This window comes from Diadema setosum, chromosome 13, assembly GCF_964275005.1.
Source record: "Diadema setosum chromosome 13, eeDiaSeto1, whole genome shotgun sequence".
Lineage (NCBI taxonomy): Eukaryota > Metazoa > Echinodermata > Echinoidea > Diadematoida > Diadematidae > Diadema > Diadema setosum.
In genome coordinates, this window is record NC_092697.1 from 3,303,828 (window position 1) to 3,325,196 (window position 21,369).

General features: G+C 41.0%; 1 protein-coding gene across 1 annotated transcript in view; it reads left to right on the forward strand.

Moving 5' to 3' along the window:
- Positions 1-87: 87 nt before the first annotated feature.
- The window catches only part of LOC140237089 (uncharacterized), a 24,238-nt gene continuing 2,956 nt past the window's right edge, over positions 88-21,369 (forward strand). The window contains exons 1-20 of the mRNA XM_072317029.1: positions 88-105; positions 1,255-3,928; positions 4,551-4,669; positions 5,617-5,735; positions 6,025-6,272; positions 7,198-7,294; positions 8,049-8,302; positions 8,852-9,026; positions 10,101-10,261; positions 10,788-11,003; positions 11,540-11,648; positions 12,507-12,671; positions 13,619-13,908; positions 14,663-14,881; positions 15,902-16,149; positions 17,130-17,316; positions 18,303-18,509; positions 19,356-19,580; positions 20,098-20,295; positions 20,921-21,061. Of these exons, the coding sequence (XP_072173130.1) occupies positions 88-105; positions 1,255-3,928; positions 4,551-4,669; positions 5,617-5,735; positions 6,025-6,272; positions 7,198-7,294; positions 8,049-8,302; positions 8,852-9,026; positions 10,101-10,261; positions 10,788-11,003; positions 11,540-11,648; positions 12,507-12,671; positions 13,619-13,908; positions 14,663-14,881; positions 15,902-16,149; positions 17,130-17,316; positions 18,303-18,509; positions 19,356-19,580; positions 20,098-20,295; positions 20,921-21,061 (6,070 nt within the window). The remainder of the gene's footprint in view (positions 106-1,254; positions 3,929-4,550; positions 4,670-5,616; positions 5,736-6,024; positions 6,273-7,197; positions 7,295-8,048; positions 8,303-8,851; positions 9,027-10,100; positions 10,262-10,787; positions 11,004-11,539; positions 11,649-12,506; positions 12,672-13,618; positions 13,909-14,662; positions 14,882-15,901; positions 16,150-17,129; positions 17,317-18,302; positions 18,510-19,355; positions 19,581-20,097; positions 20,296-20,920; positions 21,062-21,369) is intronic.

A 21,369-nucleotide genomic window follows, 5' to 3' on the forward strand; every position in this document is an offset into this window, starting at 1 on the left:
AATGCTTCATGGCAAAACTGCTTCATCAGTGTTCTTCCAATTCTCATGGAATTCATATTGAATGTTTGTCTTAGGATATAGGTCAGCATGACACATGTCTTGACGGTGACAAAAAGTATGTTGCCATGGTAACAGCTCACATATTATGAGCCAAAATGATGGAAAATTTTGGAAAATTTTGGAAAATTTTGTGTTTTAATGGCAGAAGATCAAGGAAAGATCTTGCGGATTTAACTACTTCCTCATTTTTTTGACCAAAGCTTATGAAATGTTGTTTGGCGGGGGTATAACCAGTCGCTGTAGCGACATTTCTAGTTTTTTTTAAACTTGATGTATGCATGTATTACCCGATATATATTCTGTGGGAAGTTTCTTGCCAAAAGGTCAAAGGTCAAAAGGTCAAAGGTCAAGTGAAAGTGTTGAATTGCACTTTTTCCTCCATATCTCAAAAGTAACTCAAGGTATCATCATGAAACTTACATATTTATGCATGTTCAACCTAACAGTGATTCTCTTTGAAACTGTGAGGTAAAAGGTCAAAGGCCAGGTTTAGATAATGCTATTTTCCCATTTGATACTGAAATTATACTTTTTCTCAATACCTTGAAAATTACTCAATGCATAAACTTATAAAAGGGTCAAAAGTCAAGTAAAAATCATGCAGTTCCTTGAATACCTGCACTCTGACATTTGTAATCATTCATCCAATTGAACCTAGTTCTAGGAAAGTGAACATTCAGCACATTTGTGGCAAACCTGTCATTTTAATATTTTGCCAATTGTGTGAAACTGTCATCACACATTGTCAAGACATTGTACTATAGACCTATTAGGAGAACCATGCATTATGGCGGAGGCATATCAGTCGCCGTAGCGATATATCTAGTTTTTTTCTTTTCTTTTTTTTTAGATGAATGATAGTCTACAATTGAATTGTTTAAGGGGATGGTGTTTCACCCATGGTACTCAATATATATTTGACAATAAAGTCATGCAACAAATGTACCAGAAAGATAGAATCCCTGTTCCCAACACACAGACAAAACAGTGTAGGAAGGATCACTCATTAAATCATGTTATTCCCTGTCATCAGTCTGTAACATATGAAACTTGTGTTATGTCAGTATTTAAAGATTATGGCACAGAATGGATATGAACTCACAATCAATCATTGCCTTATGTTTGATGTGCATGTATTTTTAAAAGTGGTACATCAACTTTAAGTATTGGGTATTTCTGCTTGCAATTGTGTAGATTCTTCAAGTCTGTGACTCCAACCCTTGCAAGAACAATGCCTACTGCTGCCAGCTTGGCACCACAGGATGCCCTCCCAACATCCCAGCGGGCCAGTTCCGGTGCTTCTGTGCCAACGGTTACACCGGCAGCTTCTGCCAGACGGAGGTGGATCTGTGCTCGTTTCCGCAGTGTGCCGAGAACGGGCGGTGCATCAACACCCTGAACAGCTTCGAGTGTGAGTGTGCTGTCGGCTACACGGGGAGCAGGTGCGAGATCAACATTCCCTGCACCCCGGACCCATGCGTGTTTGGGAGCTGCCAGACTGTTGGTAATGACTACCAGTGTCTGTGTGATGAAGGCTACACTGGAATCAACTGTGACGTCGAGATTCAGCCGTGCGACAGTTCCCCGTGCCTTCAGGGTGGGGAGTGTGTTTCAGATGGTGACAGCTTTACCTGCAACTGCCCACAGTTCTACACCGGCCAGTTCTGTGAAACCCTTATCACCCCCTGTGACAGCAACCCGTGCCTCAACGGTCTCTGCAACAACATCGATAACGTGGCGTATGTGTGCAACTGCTACGAAGGTTTCACCGGGATGCAGTGCGAAAGGCGCATCCTCCCCTGTGACATTGAGCCTTGTGAGAACGGTGTCTGCGTGAATCTCGTGAACACTTACCGGTGCGATTGTGACGTGGGATTCCGTGACAGGAACTGCTCGACGAAAATCCTGCCTTGTGATGCCCAACCGTGTGGTTTTGGGACCTGCATGAACGTGAATGACACCCACTACAGCTGCATGTGTGATGGCGGATACACGGGAGATAATTGTGACTTTACCATCCCACCACTTCCGTGTGATAGCAATCCGTGCATGAATGGCGGAGCATGTGAAAATGGGGGTTTTGAGTCTTTTGCGTGCACTTGCCCTGCCGGCTTTGGAGGAGAGACATGCGAGGTTGTGATTCCACCCCCCTGCCAGAGCAATCCGTGTGAGAATGGGGGTCTCTGCTCCAACAACGGCTTCGAGTCCTTCACGTGCCTGTGTGCATTCGGCTACAATGGCACCACCTGCGGAAACCGAATCCCGTTTCCCTGTGAGAGCTTTCCGTGCCAGAACGGCGCCACATGCTACAACAATGGCTTCGACCTGTACAGATGTGTTTGTGATTTTGGATTCACTGGGCCTAACTGTGAATTGACCATCCCCCTGCCCTGTGAGAGTGACCCCTGCATGAATGGGGCAACTTGTCTCAATGATGGGTACACTTCCTTCTCTTGCCAATGTTCTGAGGGTTTTGAGGGAAACCTGTGCCAGACCGAGATTCCGCCGCCCTGTGAAAGTGATCCCTGCCAGAATGGAGCAACCTGCACAAACGACGGCTTTGAGTCCTACGTGTGCTTGTGCTTGGATGGATTTGGAGGCCCCCTCTGCGAGAATGCTATACCTCGTCCCTGTGCCAGTAATCCCTGCCAAAACGGAGCCCCCTGCATCGACAACGGATTTGAATCTTTTGATTGTGATTGTCCTGCGGGATTTCGGGGTGCCCGTTGCGAGGAAGTCATTCCAATACCATGTCAGAGTGATCCTTGCTTGAATGGAGCCACATGCCAAAACAACGGATTTGAGTCCTTCATGTGCACATGCCCAGAGGAATATGAAGGGACAAGATGTGAAACTCGGTCGCCCTTTCCTTGCGAAAGTGACCCCTGCACCAATGGAGCGGGGTGCATCAACGATGGATTTGAGGCCTTCATCTGCCAATGCCAGCCAGACTTTACGGGCACTTTTTGTGAAACTCCTTTGCCCTGTTTCAATTCTCCGTGCAGGAATGGGGCCACGTGCGTCAACAATGATGGCCCATCCGATGACCCCTTCACCTGTCAGTGCACATCCGATTTCACCGGGCAATTCTGCGAAACACCAAGCCCTTGTCTCAGCAGTCCTTGCCTGAGTAGCGGTACCTGTGTCAACAATGCCTTTCAGTCCTACAGCTGCCTGTGCCCTGCTGACTACACGGGACTACGTTGTGAGACCCCTTCTCCTTGTTTGAGTGACCCCTGTCTTAATGGAGCCACATGCACCGACGATAATTTTGCCTCTTTCGCCTGCGATTGTGCGCCTGGATTTGGAGGAACGAGGTGTGAGAACGAGATACCGCAGCCCTGTGAAAGCAACCCCTGTCTTAATGGAGGCTCCTGCACTGATAATGGCCTGGAATCTTTCTCCTGCACCTGCCCTGTGGGTTTTGATGGACCCACGTGTGCCGTTGTCATCCCAACCCCGTGTGACAGCAATCCATGTTTGAATTCCGCATCTTGTCAAGACAACGGTTTGGAATCGTACACCTGCATCTGCCAGCCGGGGTTTGAGGGCGAGAGATGCGAGAATGAGATCCCTCCACCCTGCCTCAGCGATCCGTGCTCCAACGGGGCTACCTGCGTGGAGAATGGGTTTGAGTCTTTCTCCTGCGACTGCCCGCCGGGATTCTTCGGAGAGACGTGCGAGATCGAGCTAAACGACCCCTGTGACAGCGACCCGTGCCAGAATGGGGCCATGTGTCGCAGCGATGGAGACAATGTACAGTGTGAATGTGTGGCTGGATACACAGGCACCTTCTGTGGGGAAACAGTGACATCATGTGATCAAGAGCCATGCCGAAATGACGGTCAATGTTTCGAAGACAGTATTGGTGAGTCTCTTGTTTTTACAAAGCATTAAAGAGATTTTGTTCCTAGACATGTTGCGATGAATCTATATTGACACAATTTGTATGTAGACATCAGCTTTCTCAAAGTGCCATCAATATTCTTTCATTTTATTTCTAAATCACAGGAATGTAACTATCCTTGGTTATTGTGCCAAATATGTTGATTGATTCTTATTTGCAACTGATTGACAAATTGCCCTACATTGACATAAATAAGCACTGAATTGATCAGTGTTTTAGTAGTAGCCATGATAAAAATCATGGGTGTACATACTCAAGAAGGATTCGAACCTACGACCTCCTGATCACCGGACAGGCAACATCTCCACCAGACCACCGAGCTTCAACCTAACAGCAAGTGTTGGTTCTAATCCTTAATTCAGTGCTTACTTACGTCGATGTAGGGCAATTTGTCAATCAGTTGCAATGAAAACATCTCGAAGGAAAAATTTAATGAATTTGTATTTTTATTTGTTATCATGTGCTCCAGTTTGACAATACCTCGTGTCCTTCCTCACTTGATTTACCTCGTTTTATAGTCACTTCTGACATCATATATGAAGATGATTTTGTTTATCATATTTTTCATCTATCTTTTCACAAGGCCCATTCTGCTTCTGTCCCAATGGAGTTAGTGGAATATGGTGTGAATTTGCTCCTGGTGTGTGCTACCCAGTCAACCCCTGTCAAAATGGTGGCATCTGTTGGCCGGATGGTGACAGGGTAAGCAAGACAGATCAATCTTTGCCTTTTAATTCTGATAGCAGTTTTTTTAAATTTTAACATGTCGCGGCATGGAAGCAAAGTATAGTATCCATCCCGAAGCTTTGGATTGTTCTGAACCAGTAGGGTGCTTGATACAGATTATGATTCCATGTTGATGTAGATTACCAATTAAAGATTTTTTACCAGGTTTCTCACATACACATTTTGCTACTCATTTGGCGTAGATATCTTTTTTTAAAGCTAAACTGTACATTAGGTAGAAGAGTTCAAATAATTGAAATAAATGTCGTAACATGATGCTTATAAAGTTCTTTATTAAAGTTGACATCTCTACTTTACTACCTCAATGCTGGCTATTTTAACATCCTGGTCCATAGAAAACAACATACATATAATTATACTTATGTGTGCCATCAACTTTAACTTTAAGCCAAGGTATGATTTATGGTATGATCAGATCACAATGTCTTGTTATGATGTTCTCAATAGCAAAGAATGGAAGGGTAGCACCAACACTACCCATGTCCATATAAGCAGCACTCAATTAAATTTGTAGTCAGTGATTGCATGTTTTTTTAATGGTGTAATCAGTGGTTGAATGGTTTGATAATAATGATAATAATATGAATTTATATTGCACCAAATCAACTCTATAAGAGTGCTCAAAGCGCATACATACTATTATTACCCTGGTCTCCAGATGCATTATCTAAAGTCATGATTCATGTTTCTATGATAAAGTCTGTCATAGTTTCCATGTGAATGATTTTCTGCAGGGGATAAAACAAAAGAATTTTGCAACTACAAGTATACTACAAGTATACTCAGTGTATGTAAGATTCAAGGAGATAGTGAATTTGTGATTGAGATGGCGGAATTTCAAATGTTTTGAAGCCAGACTAGGAAATACTAAAACATAACAGCATTTGTTTGATTCCATCTAGGCTTACTGTCAGTGTCAGCCTGGTTTCTTCGGAGACTTTTGTGAGCAGACGGAAGTTGAATGTGGTCCGTGCGTCAATGGGGACTGTGTGACAGGCCTCGATGGTGGATTCGAATGCAGGTATGTCAAAGAAATGTTCAGCCAGCAGACACAAAAGAAAGATTTTTTGAATAGTCATATCCGACAGCCTATAATTAGTATATTGCACCCCCAGCCATTCTGATTGTTAATGGGCAGTCATTTAATATTGCCCTGACTTGTCCTCTATCTTTGAATTGTATGATATTGCATGTGGCTGGGCAACATGTTTTGATATATTCCTCAAAGCCAGCCATTGTCCTGTGAAGGAAAATGTTTGTCATGACATGACAGAAATATAATCTCTACAAATCACTTCCTTATAATCCAGATGCCCATCAAACTACGTTGGCAGCCGCTGCGAGTTCCCCAACCCCTGCACCATCGACCCATGCCAGAACGGCGCCCCCTGTGTTCCAAATGATGCAGATGGCTCCTTTTCCTGTGCCTGCCCGGAGGGATTCTCCGGCACACTATGTGACGTCACAGAGCTCCTGGGCTGTGCCAGCCTGCCCTGTCAGAATGGAGCTACCTGTTCAGATGTTGGGGACAACAGCTACACATGCACATGCAGCTCAGGTAGTACAGCTCTAGTAAAACAATATTCCTCATGCATTTGTGTTGACTTTTCTGAAGTTGTATGAAGCATAACTGAAGCATCTGAGTTTTTACTCATTTCAGCATCACTTTGTGGTCCAAGCTCCACACACAGTGGTAACTAGTGTTAAGTAACTTATTAATCAGTATTATTAATCTGTAAAATGACTCCCCCTGCCCTTCCCACCTGTAGCAATGATGTGTGTAATCATACTGTCCCCTCTAGTAAGAGGCAAAACACTCTGTCCCTCAGATAGGACATAAAATGGAGGTCCCGTGTGTGAGAGAGTCACAACTCATGCACCTAAAAGATCCCACTTCATTCATTCATCGCAAAGTGCAGGGTGTTTAACCCAGTGAAGTATATTGTAGTCCCACCTTACATCCAACTGGACCCCGTGGAAGACCAGCTATTGTAGCTGAATATGGGCTATCCAGTCATCTTCTCAGATGGAAATGAAACAAACAAACAAACAAACCCCCACCTCCACACAGAAAATAACAGATAGTAAATTCCAAGAATAAACTTGTGAAATATGATATGACAAAGAGATTTGTATAAGAGTTGAAAATTAGGGCATGGGCTTGATCAAATCCTGTCAAATATAATAAGAGAGATCTCATGTTTGTCTGTTCTTGCTTTACGTTGTTGCTTGTTTTCTCTGTCATGACATGGGAATTTGCTACAAATGCAGATTTTTTTGCCAAGTCATTTCTTCAAACATACTACTTTTGAATGGCTTACATGTACTTGAATATGATACGAAATATCTAAATCCAATCCAAGTATGCTTGCTTTGTTCTTGATCAATTTCTCCTGTGCTGTGCACTTTTTTCATTTACTTTTTAGAAATTGGGTCATAAGATTCAACATTGCAATCTTTCAATGTCATTTGCTTTTGCTCAGGCTACACTGGAAGGGACTGTGAGACAGACATTGATGAGTGTAGCAGCCAACCTTGCCAGAACGGAGCGAGCTGCCAGAATCTTGACGGTGGATTCAAGTAATGTTTTCAGGCCATCTTCTAATGTTTGTTCTCTTCTGTCACTATCAGAAGAGACTTAGGAAATTTTCTGCTTTATTTATTTCATTTTGTTTAATTTTTCCGTCTAAAAAGATGACTGGATAGCCCATATTCAGCAGCAATAGCTGGTCTTTCATGGGGTCCAGTCGGATATTAGGCGAGACCACTTCACCGGGTTAAACACCCTGCTCTTTGCGATGAATGAATGAAGCGGGATCTTTTACGTGCACGAGTTGCGACTCTCTCATACACAGGACCACCATTTTATGTCCTATCCGAGGCACAGAGTGCTGTGCCTCTTACCAGCGCAGATGGTATGAATTACACACAACCATTGCTCAGTTAGATTTGGGAATCGAACTTAAAGAAGAAAAAATGAAATTCATGTGACTCAAAAAGACACTTGTTAAATTGCAATACCATGTTTTCCAAGTAAAGTGTAGCACTCAAATTTTGCATCGATGATTTGTAGTTTGTGATCCGAGATATATTTACAGTTGAAACACTTGATTATAGTTATGGCTGTGTTTGTCATCAAACTAAATGTCATTGATTTTTTTTTTTCATTGTCATGTCTGTCTTTTGATACTTGTTCATGATGGAAATCTTTGCCAAGGTATTCTTGGTTTTAAAAAATCAATATACGCTGGAACCCCAGTAGCAATTACGTAAGGGCCACTACCTGCATTTTGTGTACTTATCACACTTTGCCCCCTTTTCTCCCATTTTTCAGCTGTGTCTGCCCCGCAACATTCAGCGGTCCTTTGTGCGAGTTCTTCGTGCCTTGCGGCAGTGGCCCTTGTTTGAACGGGGCCACGTGTCAGAACACTCCGAACTCTGCCCATGGCACGGCGTTCACCTGCATCTGTCCACAGGACTTTGGGGGCGCCCTTTGCGAGGTGCAGGACTTCTGCGGGGCGAGCCCATGCCCCCCTGGTGTACCGTGCCTTAATCTGCAGGACACGTTTGAGTGCGACTTCTGTTCCAGTGAGTGTTACCATCATCATTATGGTTTCTGCCCAAGTCATGTGACATGCAGTTAAGAAGTATTAGAGTAGGGGGGGGGGGGGGGATTCACCTAGAAAAATTGAAATAAAAAAGTTCCCTTTCAGTTTTTCTAATACCTACATGTTGATATTATATAAAACATAAGGCTGAAATTTTGATGATGCAAAAATACTGAATTTTGCTGTAATACAGCTGAGAATCATCCTTTAGTTTTGAAAATTTCACTACCTAAGCAGCGGTATTCTTTTGAATTTAATCATATTTTCATTCCCAGAAAATTTTGCTTTAATGTACAGATAACATATAAGATCAAATTCTATTAATCTAAGATTAAGAAATGATATTATGACTGAGTGAAATAACTTTCTGTATCAGCATTGCTTGAAGTTACTCTATCTGCTACGTGTGTTACTGGAACTTTATAAGAAGGTGATGTAATGTTTTTGGTTTAGTCAGGTGCTGCAGTGAAGTCCCTGTGTAGTTTCATAAACTTTGTCAGAAAATGTGTTATTTTATTTTCCAATGCAGATGATGTCTGTGATAACGGAGCAACCTGTATGCTGTCCCCGTCTTCGTCAGTGGGCTACGAGTGCCTGTGCCCACTTGGTTTCACTGGACAGGATTGCTCTGTCGAGGTCGATGAATGCCTGCCCACCTCTTGCTCTGGAAGAGGTTCCTGCTCGAATCTGGTGAGATGCGTCAAGTGGTTCACTTCTTCAATCATGCTTGTAATTGAATTGAGAGTCATGGAAATTTGTGACTGTTGGATTTATTGGGAGATAATCTTTCAAAGCCAAGCTGTTTTTCATTCTTGTGGCTTAAATTTTGGTTTCATATTGCCCTTTTGGGGGGTTATCACTTTTGAAATACGGAACCATATTGTCAATGTAAGATTGGTTCCTGTCCCTTTCTTATTGAAAATCATTTACAACATCAGATTTTTTTGCTACAATGAAGGTATATTGCTCAATTTACTTATGTGATATCACAGCAATATGGAGCAGAAACTTCTTTGTGTTGCCAATATAGGTAATACTTGAATATAAAAGTTATTATTTCATGTTAAAGATGAAAATGCACTTGATTAAAGATACAAAAGTTGAGCACGGGTGGATGTCTGTTCTTTGTAATCAAAGAAGCATCTTGAAAACAAATATTGATTAATCAAATTCATGAAATTCTTCCATCAAGATGTTTTCATTGCAACTGATTGACAAATTGCCCTACATCGATGCAAATAAGCACTGAATTGATCAGTGTTTTAGTAGTAGCCATGATAAAAATTCATGGGCATACATACTCAAGCAGGATTCGAACCTACGACCTCCTGATCACCGGACAGGCGTTATCTCCACTAGACCACTGAGCTTTTGCCCGACAGCAAGTGTTAGTTTTAATCCTTATATCTAGTGGAGATGATGCCTGTTTCTGTCACTGTTTAGTGTGGAAAAGTCATCCCTTTACAGTAATGTAGCTACTGGTCATTTCAAAGAAAAACAATCTTCGATTTGTCATACAATTTCTATCAAAGCAAAGCTTGGCATTTTCTCTACAACTTTGTTCACTACATGTCCAGCTTAACAGAACACATAAATTTAAAAAACAGAATGTTTTCATGACTATGTTGGTGTCTCAGAATAATGTAGCACATCGGGGGTTTCCACCATGGCACATAAAGAGTTAAGAACCTCCCTGATTTTTGATGTGAGAATGTATGCAGCCCAGGTACAGAATATTGGAGTAGAGTACCGTATTTTGATCTCCTGTAGGCATCCAGTGGCTATAGCTGTGTCTGCGATCCTGGCTACAGCGGGGATGAATGCGAGATCAGCAGTTGTGATGGGCTGGTCTGCGGATTCGGGACGTGCTTGGTGGAAGACGACGGCAACGCAGTCTGCAGATGCGAGCTTGGAGTTGCGGGCACTGGCTGCAACATCTGTGAGTTTGAACCCAATTTACGTTTTGTTGTTTAGTCACACAAAGATGTGCTCGAGCAAATATGTCTTCCCTTGATGATGTTGTGGAAATCTTGTTTCCAATCCTGTTTTGTTCATCCGCATTTTATTTAAAATCAATCGTGACTACCTTATATTGTGTGATAAAATTTCAGAAAGTTGATTTGAGATGCAGTGTAAAATTCGTCATGGAGAAACTTGAGCAGAGTAACTTCGATTGGTCCCCTCGTCCCCCCCCCCCCCCACCCTTCCTTTCTAACTTTTCATGAGTGTTTCAGATGTAAGCGTGAGGTTGATATCTTGTTATGCTACTGATGTTTGCAGGTAAGCAAGAGTATGGTACTTAAGACATGACAAACTTTCCATTTGATACAAAAAAGGAAGGTTTAGCCATTTTTGGAAACAATGCCCTTTTTGCTGCAAAGTATTTGATACTTTAATGCACTCATCCACTATGCTCAGGATACATTTTGATACATAAATACACTGGTTTCCCTTTCTTTCTCTAGTTGTGGACAGCTTTGTGCCGCACTTTGCTGGAACGTCCTACATGAGATATGAACTCCCCTCTTCGAGCCCGGTCCTGAATGAACTGGTCCTGGACTTACAGTTTCGGGCCCAAGTCCCAGACGGGTTGCTGCTCTACAGTGAGCAAGCCAGTGGCCAGGGAGATTTCTTTGCTCTCTCTTTGAAGTTTGGCCGGGTGGAATTTGAGTTTGATCTCGGTGAGTATGAGACGGAAAAAAATAAAATCTGAATACTGTTTAAAAATACCTGAAAATTGCTCAGAACAATGGATCCCCCTGGATAGAGCATTTAAATCCATACTTCAAGTGTCAAGAAGTGTTTAGTATTTCAATTTCAAGATATTGCAATATGAAGATTTCTCCTACTGGCAATTTCTTCATACAGAATTTATGAGAACTGTGTTGTTGTTACAAAGTAAAACAATGCAGTGTTTTGTTAGGTTATCTTCACATCCATCAACTGAAAAATGACACAGCATGAATGAATTCCTCATTAAGTGGATCTGATTGCATGAAGCCACTTGCGATTTGATGCAAGAGATATAGGCAGCACCATAATCAAATTCATCCAGATTTTTGTTGTTGTTGTTGAAGCATCCTAATGTTAAATCTGCAACATGGACATACAAAAATCATTGACACAGGTGTGGTTGTGGAACTGCCACAAATTTGGCCTTCAAATTTGGTTACCATACATACATTACCTACCAATTTATATATGTACATGTACGTAGGTGGAGGAGTGACCACTGTGTCCAGTGACCCTGTACCGCTGGACACTTGGACTGAGGTCAGTGTCAGACGCGTTGGGAGGTCAGCTCAGATGAATGTCACAGGTCAAAGGTCAGTTTCAATGATTGTTGAAAGTTATCTACCTCTAAACGGCCCCAAACCAATAAAGAGGTTGATTATCAAAACTGTGAATTGATGGTGAAGTGAATGGATCAAATTTGAGATCAATTAAAAGATAAATGAATTAAAAATCACGCAAGTAACGAATCAACATGAATTTAATAGATAGTGAAGGGAAGTTGCTTTTTAGACATTAAACCCACCTGTGTTATTGTGTGATATTTATCCACATCTTTTTAATAAACATGCTTCTACAAATACAATAAAAATCTCTAGATTAAATTATAACAGCACCTGTGCTGTTATAATTTTTTTTTCGGACTTGATGTGATACTGAATTAAATTGAAGAGTTAATCAAGGGTTGTTAATTAAAAGTGTTAGTTAAAACTAAGTAGCTGCTTAATGTTTACAAATTAAAGAAGAATCCTTTTAAAAAGTGCATCAAGCCAAATTTTGAAGCATCGTGCTGAAATATCATTTGAAGTAACTTGCTTCATCCTTCATAATGGTGGTGTGTTTGAATGATTTTTCCACTAGATGAACAAGGGATGACACTTGTGTGAGAATGAAATATAAAACATGGAATAAATGCAAAGAAGTCAGAGTAGCTACACCAAGGACAAATAATATCTACGTACAAAATATCTCTTGAAAGATGTTTCTTTCTTTTAAAGCTTTTTTTTTTCAGAATAAGACTTTATATCATAAATGTTATATTTCACTGATACATGAGCCAAAGAATACATTCACTTTTATTTCATAGCATACATACTTAACTAGTGGATGGAAAATAATTGATTAACCATTTTGAAATGAAAGTCTTGTCATGTTAATGATTCCTCCACCAGCACAAAGACTGCTGAAGCCACTGGCTCTCTCCAGTCGCTCAACGTCCAGCCTGAAGTCTTCGTCGGTGGAGTGAACGATTTTTCAACCCTGTCATCTCGGATTGGTGTCACTGAGGGGCTTAGTGGGTGCATCCTTTCTCTAAGCATTCAGGGCATAGAATTCAGGTACAACATACATTTGTAGCAGTTTGTGCATGATATTGCAGTTCTGTTTGTCAAACCATTTGCATTCCTACCATATTCGATCTGGACTTGGTTATGGAGCATAATAGCGTGTGACTAACTCTGACTACAACTGTGCTAATGTTTGTGAGAGTTAAGGTGCAGAGGGATTTTTTTTTTAAGTCACAAAAAAATACTATAACTGTCTTGATCAAACTGCTCGAATTCCTGTCGTATTTGATTTTAAGTTCACTTCAGCTCAGAATGGCATGTGGCCAACATGAACTGAAGCTGCATTTTTGTATTTTTCTAGACAATGCATCGAAATGTTCCCTCGATCTCATTGTTCATGTTATTGTATGCTTTGCTTAACTTATTCTATTGCCTCAAATTAAAGGTCTATGCCAGAGGTCTAAGTTAACCTGTTGAGGACGGACTGATTTTGCTATAACACGTATTTCCCATAGACGCCTGCCCGAGTTTTCTCGGGACTCGTCCTGAACGGGTTAATGGCCTGGTTCTTATCAAAGTTTCCCCCTGTTCCATGTGTGAGCTGACTTTGATGAACAAACCAAAAGGATTGAAACTCACATTAAACATCAGATAAAGAATAAGAATACTGAAAATTTCAAAATTTTATGTTTTTCACACAGCAGTACTGTATTAACAGAAATAGTCACAAAAGCAAGTCAGATGAGGTAATGGAGAGCTTCATCATTCATTTCCCCAACAAGTCTCCCATTGACCTGCCAAATAATCTGTACCACATTTCCTTGTTGTAAATGATGTCAAAAAGAAGAAACATTACCATTGCATCAAACTATCACTGACAGTTTGTGAAAATGTTATTGAAGCAGCAATTGAAATTTATCTCTCAAGAAATGCAATGTAGATTGTCAAGCTGTTTTACATACATTTTATTTGTTCTCCTTTTCATTATGCATCTTAAGTTTCAACCGGTCTGCTGCTATTGAGGTCGTCGACGTTGCTCAGTGCAGCAGCGATGTCTGCGAAACCCAGCCCTGCCTCAATGGAGCAACGTGCCAATCTCAGCCGGGATCCACCTTTTTCTGCGAGTGTCCTCCCGGTTACCGTGGCGATGACTGCGGGGAGGAGGTGGATGCCTGCATGTCTGGAGAGGCCCAGTGTGGAGAGGGGTCAACCTGTGTGCTGGACGGCGACAGCTTCAGGTGCCTGTGTCCTCTTGGAAAGACGGGGACTTTGTGCGAGGATGACCAAGGTAAAATTTTGCTTCTATTTGAGAAATGCGCATGGGTGTGGAAAAACAGGAAAGTAATCCCCGAACTCTCACCAAAACAAACAAGGAAAGCTAAGCAGATATGTTTCTGTTTCATTTTTGCTGACAGTCTTAATTGTCTATAGAACAGGGGTGATTATATACATGTACAAAGTATAGGGGGAAAAAAAATCTCTTCAGGATCAAAAGTTGATGCACGTACACTTACACACCCACACTTGTTAGGAAATGATTTAATACTTGAATGTTAAGGTTTATATTTTATGAGAATGTGCTGTATCACCAAAGAAGAATGAAATTCCTTGAAAGAGACTTTTGCAATGGAATGGAATTATGCTATCTTTGAAAGGTACTTAACTCATGGATCGTTTCTAATAATTTAGAAATGATTCCTCTGGTGGAGTACAGAAATCGCGGCATGCAAATCACAGATATTAGAAAGTATTTGCTGTACCTCTCTGATGTTAGCTGTGGCTTGTGGGACAAAATCCCTCATCCACTTGTATTTCTGCGGAATGTTTTTTTTTTTTTTTTTTTTTTTTTGATGGATTAGTGAATACAACAAACTCAGCAGATCTTGTGCAAAGTTTTAATATTCTCTTATCTTTCAAAGGGGCTTGTGCCCAATGTGTTTGAGATCTCCGGCAAAACATAGAACACACATAAACACTCAGAATACCAAACCAAATGAGTCGTGTCATTTTCTCTTCTGTTTTTACTTTCTCTGCTACTGCAGACCTGGATAACCTTGTCCCAAGTTTCAGCGGACTTTCCTACCTGACCTATCCTCCCTTGGTCGGAGTCTCGCAGGAGATGATGGTAAATGTGCGCATACGTCCAGCATCTGTTTTGGACAGCGCCCTCATTCTCTATGTGGAAGACTCGCTATCTTCCAGTGGAGACTATCTAGCCCTTGGTGTTTCTGATGGCGCCCTTCAGCTTCGTTTTAATCTTGGTGAGTTTTATGACATCAACCATCCTATTAAAAGGAAATGCTGCAAGTTACATTTATTCCTGGCATACATTTAGCCATACTCACATTTAAAACTTTGTTAAAACCTCGGGGAAAAATAACGTTAGCCCTCACGATGTCTTTTAAATGAGGGGAGTGGGAGGGTCTAGAGCATTAGATCCAGAAAACCTTGGATTTTAGTGTGAATGTATTATGGGTCCTTTTTTGCAGATTATGGATGCTTTTTGTATAGTTGCGGGTGTTCGTTTTTTTAGAGGGTTTCAGTAAGGACGGGCTGATTTTGCTACAACATGTATTTCCCATAGACACCTGCCCGAGTATACTCGGGACTCGTCCTCAACAGGTAAAGCAAAAATATATGTTTTGGGGTTTTTTTTCACTTGCCAATATGTTGAGAGTGCTACAGATCATGCACGGGTTGATAAATCCACATTATTGCAATTGTAGTCTGCAGTCAATAAACAATTTCAAAAATGTGTACATTTTCAGTTGATGCAGTTCACTTGAGTTCATTTCCATTTCTAGCTACACACTCTGTAATGTGCATCTTCACCTAAGAAAAAGTTAAAGGGATCATATAGTTTTGGTTGAGACCTAACTTCAGATTTCTAACATTTTTTTTTGGGTGAGATAATGAGAAACCTCTCATGAAATATGATATAGCATGTAATTCTAAGAGGAATTCAACATTTATTTGATGAAAATTGATTTTGAAATATCCAAGATATCCAAAACAAAGCAATCCTAATAAAAGGTGGGACTCACCTTTTATTATGATCACTTTGTTTTACTTTGTGTTTGGATGTCTCAGCCATTCCAAAACCGATTTTTACCAAATAAACTTTGAATTCCCCTTAAAATAGCAAGGTATGTACTATTTCATAAATGGTTTCTTGGTATCTCGCAAAAAGTTAAAAGCCCAATCCTCAACCTTGACCAATACTTTACCATGCCTTTAAATGTCTCCCCACCTATTTTAAATGTTCATGTCTTACCCCACAGGAAGTGGCACAGCTGTAATCACCAGCGAGGTGGTCTCAGCTGGTCAGTGGCACAACGTCACTGTGATCCGTTCTGGTAACACTGCCCAGCTGACTGTTGACGGGGTCACCACGGACTTCGTTGGGAGTGGATCGGTTGGCCTCACGGTCAACAGTCCGGTGTACGTGGGAGGCGTGGATGAATACTCCATGCTTCACAGTGGTGTGGGATTTCTCAGTGGATTCCAAGGCTGTATGGAGCACCTTGAGGTAAGGGCGTGTCAAAAATATGTTTCTTCTTCCCGTCCATGTGCTCTTTGCTCCGTACAGAGATGCCAGCTATTACTCTATTTTGTGCTTTTTGCCAAAAATACTGCAGGTTTCATGGAAACTACTTGTTTTTCCCCAAAGTGTATTACTACACATCTCTATTTTGCAGGAAAGGTATGTCTGTTTTTCCAACAAAAATGTGCCTTTGCAGCCTTCAGAATACTGGAATGCTTAATTGTCTGTAGAACAGGAATGATATTAAATGATTGTATTATACCAGTGGCGGATCCAGGAGGGAGCGCACTGGGCGCAGGCCCCCCCCCCCTTTATTTTTTTTATCAAAACAAAAGAAATAAAAAGAAAAAATGGGAGGGGGTACACATGCCCCCTTTAATTTTTTTTAAGGCACCCCCTCTTTATGGAATTCCTGGATCTGCCCCTGTATACAGGTACAAGATGCAGGGGAAAAAAAGAAAACCCTCTTCAAGATCAAAAGTTGATGCACATGGGTCATTCACTCACACTTTAAGGAAATAGTTGAGAAGTTGGATGTCGTCACTGGGTTGACAAAACCTTGTATGTTAAATTTTGGTGAAAATCACTTTTTTTGGATCAGTTGTCAGATAACCAGTTAGGTAATGTCCTGTTCAAACCCTAGCTGTCTTTTTATTACGCTGTGCTAGCAACAGTATGTGCTTCAGTCCAGTGCAGTGTAGTGCAGTGCAGTGGCTAGTGCACGCTAGCTCCAGCACCAAAATAATTTCCCACTTTTTGGCACCCAGGGTACAACCTTAAAAAAAAAAAAAAGTAATTCAACAAAATGGCTGATTTTTATTTGGTACCCTGGGATACCATTTATGTCATCATGTCAGTAATTGTAGATAACACTCACTGTCAAATCAGACTCGTGTATAAGAAGTCCTGTTCAGACTCACAAACTGCCAACTGGTCCTTCATCTTGTGGTCTCTCTTCTCTCTAGATTGGTGGGGCATCAGTGTCCCCACTCACTCCTTCAATGGCTGTATCTGGTGCAGACATCTCCCAGTGTGAACACAGCGCATGCACCTCTGAGGCCTGTCTGAATGGTGCCACATGCCAGTCGGTGGATGCATTCACATTCCAGTGTCTGTGTACATCTGGATGGAGAGGTGCCACATGTGAAGAAGGTGGATAATAATGTTACTAAATTGTTCGAACATTCCATTTCTTTTATTTCAACTTTTGTAGAATTGACCATTCAGGTGCAGCAGTTGATGTAAAAATAATGAAGTAATTGCCAGAAATCGTATCTGGGCAATTACCCCCAGCTTGATACTGCTTAGTGATAAGGTTAGAGTTGAGATTAGGGTTTGGGTTAGAGTTTGAGTTCGGGTTAGGATTAGGTTCAGGATTTGTATTAGGGTCAGGGTTAGGGAAGGGCCTTTGGTAATTGCCCAGGAGGTAATTCCCCTATAAATGCCAGAAATGTGTACTGATAGAATTAGACAAATAATGTTAAAATCCAGATAGTCATAATTTCATTGCTAGTTACTAGTATACCTTTCACATAGATATCCATGACAACCTCTAAACAGCTATATCACATGATTGTAAAGTCAATTCAATACCACTCGTCATTGGTTCAGTCAGCAAAGCTTCTCTAATATAATGATTTTACAAAAAGAAACATTCTTTCAAAACTCTCTTTGTTATTTCAGAGAAACAGTGTTCCATCATGTATATGAAGAGTTTGTTTGCAAAAACCGATAGTCCATTTTTGAAGATTTTGAAGTACATGTACGGTCTCTGTCATAAAGTACAAAATGATACCTTTTAAATGATATATTGGTCACTACATACAAAGGTACATTTTTGAAGTTACAACGTATGGTCAAAAGAAGCACAAATTTTCTTATTATTCTCTTTATTTTTCTTGACCTTTAATCGCAAATATCTCCATTTGGGAAATATGGACTTATCGGTTTTTGCAAACAAACTCTTCATATGCTCCATCCATCTATCGGTTCCGACACACAAAATATGGAACAGTGTTGGGATCGAGTTCTGTCTGTGTGTAGAGCTAGTTAAGACCAGGGACACACCTGTGCATCTCACCAAACTTTGCTGACGTTTTATGAAATGTGCTTTCTTTCCTCTCCACTCATTATCACAGCCGAAACCTTCACCGTGCCTCACTTCTCCCCCTCCTCCTACCTCGCCTTCAACTCCTCCTCGCAAGTCCAGTACTTCTCCTCCGTTACCATGGAGATACGCCCGGATGGGAGGGAGGGCATCCTCTTCTGGAATTCGGAAGGCGGTGACTTCTTCGGGGTTGGGCTGGTGGCTGGAAGGGTTCACTTCACCTTTGACCTCGGAACAGGTAGTTGGTCACACCATCAGTTATCTATGAAAGATGATTGGAGAAACTGTTGTCTAAGGAATGAACCAACTGTGGACATTTATATGTGATTCCACTTTTAACTTTTCACATTATATTTCTCATTCAAAATTACTTGTACAAACAACTTCATTCATGTCGTTTGCCAATAGCACCAAAATGCAGATCAATTATGCAAACATTATGTGAAAAGCGTTGGAGTAACTGTTTGAGTTTTCATGATATTTGTCTTCATCGAGGTACACACCATGCACATATGCACTATATACACAAGAAACACATAGACACACATACACTGTATGTACACAAGCACACACTATACACTCACACGCATTCACATGGATAGGAACATGAGTTAGAGTGACTTCACTTTAGTCAGTTTAAAGTCTCCATGTATGTTCGCAAAATCTAGACATAAGTAAAATATCGAAAGTTATTTCATAGATTCCTTCATTACCACACTATTCAGTTTCAGTTTCAGTAAGTTTTATTTCTCCACTTGTAATAACAGAAGATAAAGTACGACAATATCAAACGTATTGTTCACAAGCCATGAAAATATAAACAAAATGTCGCATTACACATATATTAATCATGTGAAATAATAAATAAATATCATTGCAGATCTTTAAGTGAACAGGTGGAGGAGACCGTTATCAATAAGCACATGAAGTGCTTCCCGGAAGCACTTCATGTGCTTCCGGGGAGATAAAGCAATTTCAAAATCAGTCTGTGATTTGTATCATGTTATAATTGTTGTGAATGTATACTAGTGGAAGAAAAATATGATAAATATTGTGTTCATTGTTAATGTGATGTTTTCAACAGGCCCTTCCACCATTGTCAGTGACGAAGAGATTGTCATCGGTCAGTGGCACATCGTGACGGTTGCAAGAATAAACGGCGAGGGGAGACTGTGGCTGGACGACGCAGAGAGCCCGGTGGTCGGGAATTCGTCCGGGAGTAGTGTCGGTCTCAGCATGGGCACGACAACTCATTTAGGCGGTGTGGCACAGGGAGTTGACGTGCCCAGTAGGGCTGGAATTAGTGGAGGTAAAGACCCTTTCAATTCAGTTCACTTTATCTATCTCATTGCGATTAAGAATCTGGTGTATTGGGAGTTTTGTGTGCAGTTAGTTTGTGAATTCATGTTGGCTGTGTGAATTCTGATGGCAAGCGCAATCACAGAATTTGTTTAGGAGGAAAATTTTCCGAGCAAGGACTTCTTCATAAAGAGACGCTTAAGCCGAAGTTGTCACTCAACATCAAAGGGAAAATTTCTGCAAGTAGTAATTAAGTGCAGCAATATTGGTAGAACACATCAGCAACGATTGAGGAAGAACGGACAATTCGTTCAAAAGTTATGAATTTTTTTAAGTTAAGTGTCGAAATTGCTGGATGAGAAGACTACAACATTTTGTGATGTCATGCAAGAACAGTGCTACAAAGAAAATATTAAGAGACTTTGATATAGTCAAGTGCTCTTTCACCATGCAAAAAAAAAATGTAATATTTCTTTTCTTGTACTTTTTAATGAGTGAAAAAGCGAGTCTTGTGTGATGATTTCCAGGATTCTCTGGCTGTATGCGACGTGTGACCGTCAACCAGCTTGAGGTGGATCTTACAAACGTTGTGGCGTCTTCCGGCATCTCTCAGTGCCAGGACAGCATCTGCAACCTCGACCATGGCTGCGAGAATGGAGACGGTTGCCTAGCAACAGGTTCCTCCTCACTGGGATACCAGTGCCAATGCAACCCAGGCTACTCTGGTAAGGAATTGTACCCGTATTCTCCATGGCAGTCTCTTGAAGTTAGGCCTAGCATGCAGTAGCTCTCTTAACAGATACGTATAAAGATTGTATTTCAGCATCGTTAAACCTTACTGGCCATTCTTTCCCTCATTTATTGATTGCATTCATTTTTACATCGGAACTTGCTTTAGCAAAAGGCTATTCTTCACATACCTTAATATTTGTTTGTGTTTTTGTTATTTTACTGGTAGACTTTTTTTTTTGTGAACAAACAGTCCTAGACAGTACTCAAGGGTTTCTTCTCGTTGTTTATTGATCCTTCTTTGACTGAATCTTCTTGCAAGTGAAATGAAGCAAATCTCTGGTAGGAGAGATTAATGCTTCTGAGATGCAAGTACAGTGGACTCCCATTATAACAAAGTCCTCGGGACCGGCAGTTTTCTTTCATTATGTCGAAATTTCGTTATAACTGAACAAATAAAAAATAAAAATACATAGAGTGGATGATGTTGCGGCCTGGATTTTTACTTCGTTGTAACTGGAATTTCGTTATAACCGTGTTCACTATAACGGGAGTGCACTGTAATGAGTTGTGTTCTATGACTGTTGATGACATCATTGCTTTATATGTATTCTCTTGCAGGTTTTCTGTGTAATATCTCGTCATGTGACCTGCTGCCAGCCAATCAGCAGTGCCAGAACAATGGAGAGTGTTACGTGAATTCCGATGGCCAAGCCTCGTGCCTGTGCAGGGCAGGACTAGGAGGAACCGACTGCACTGCAGGTACAATCTCTGTGAACTTTATCTGCACTCTCCCCCCCCCCCCACTTCTGTCCTGGTTCTGTTACCCTTGCATATGGATACAACTAATATCATTTTATTTTAATTGTTTGGGGAAAACATGTCAAGAGTTGATATTCCCTGTCTTATAATAAGTAATGTTGAATAATGAAACTTTTACTATTATAGTTTGAAGAGTTTGCTTTTTCAATTAAAGCCACTTGACTAACAAGTCATCCCTATACACCCTATAATGAGTGAGAGGGATGGTGTAGTTTCACTTGAGACCTAAGGTCAGGTTTATAACACTT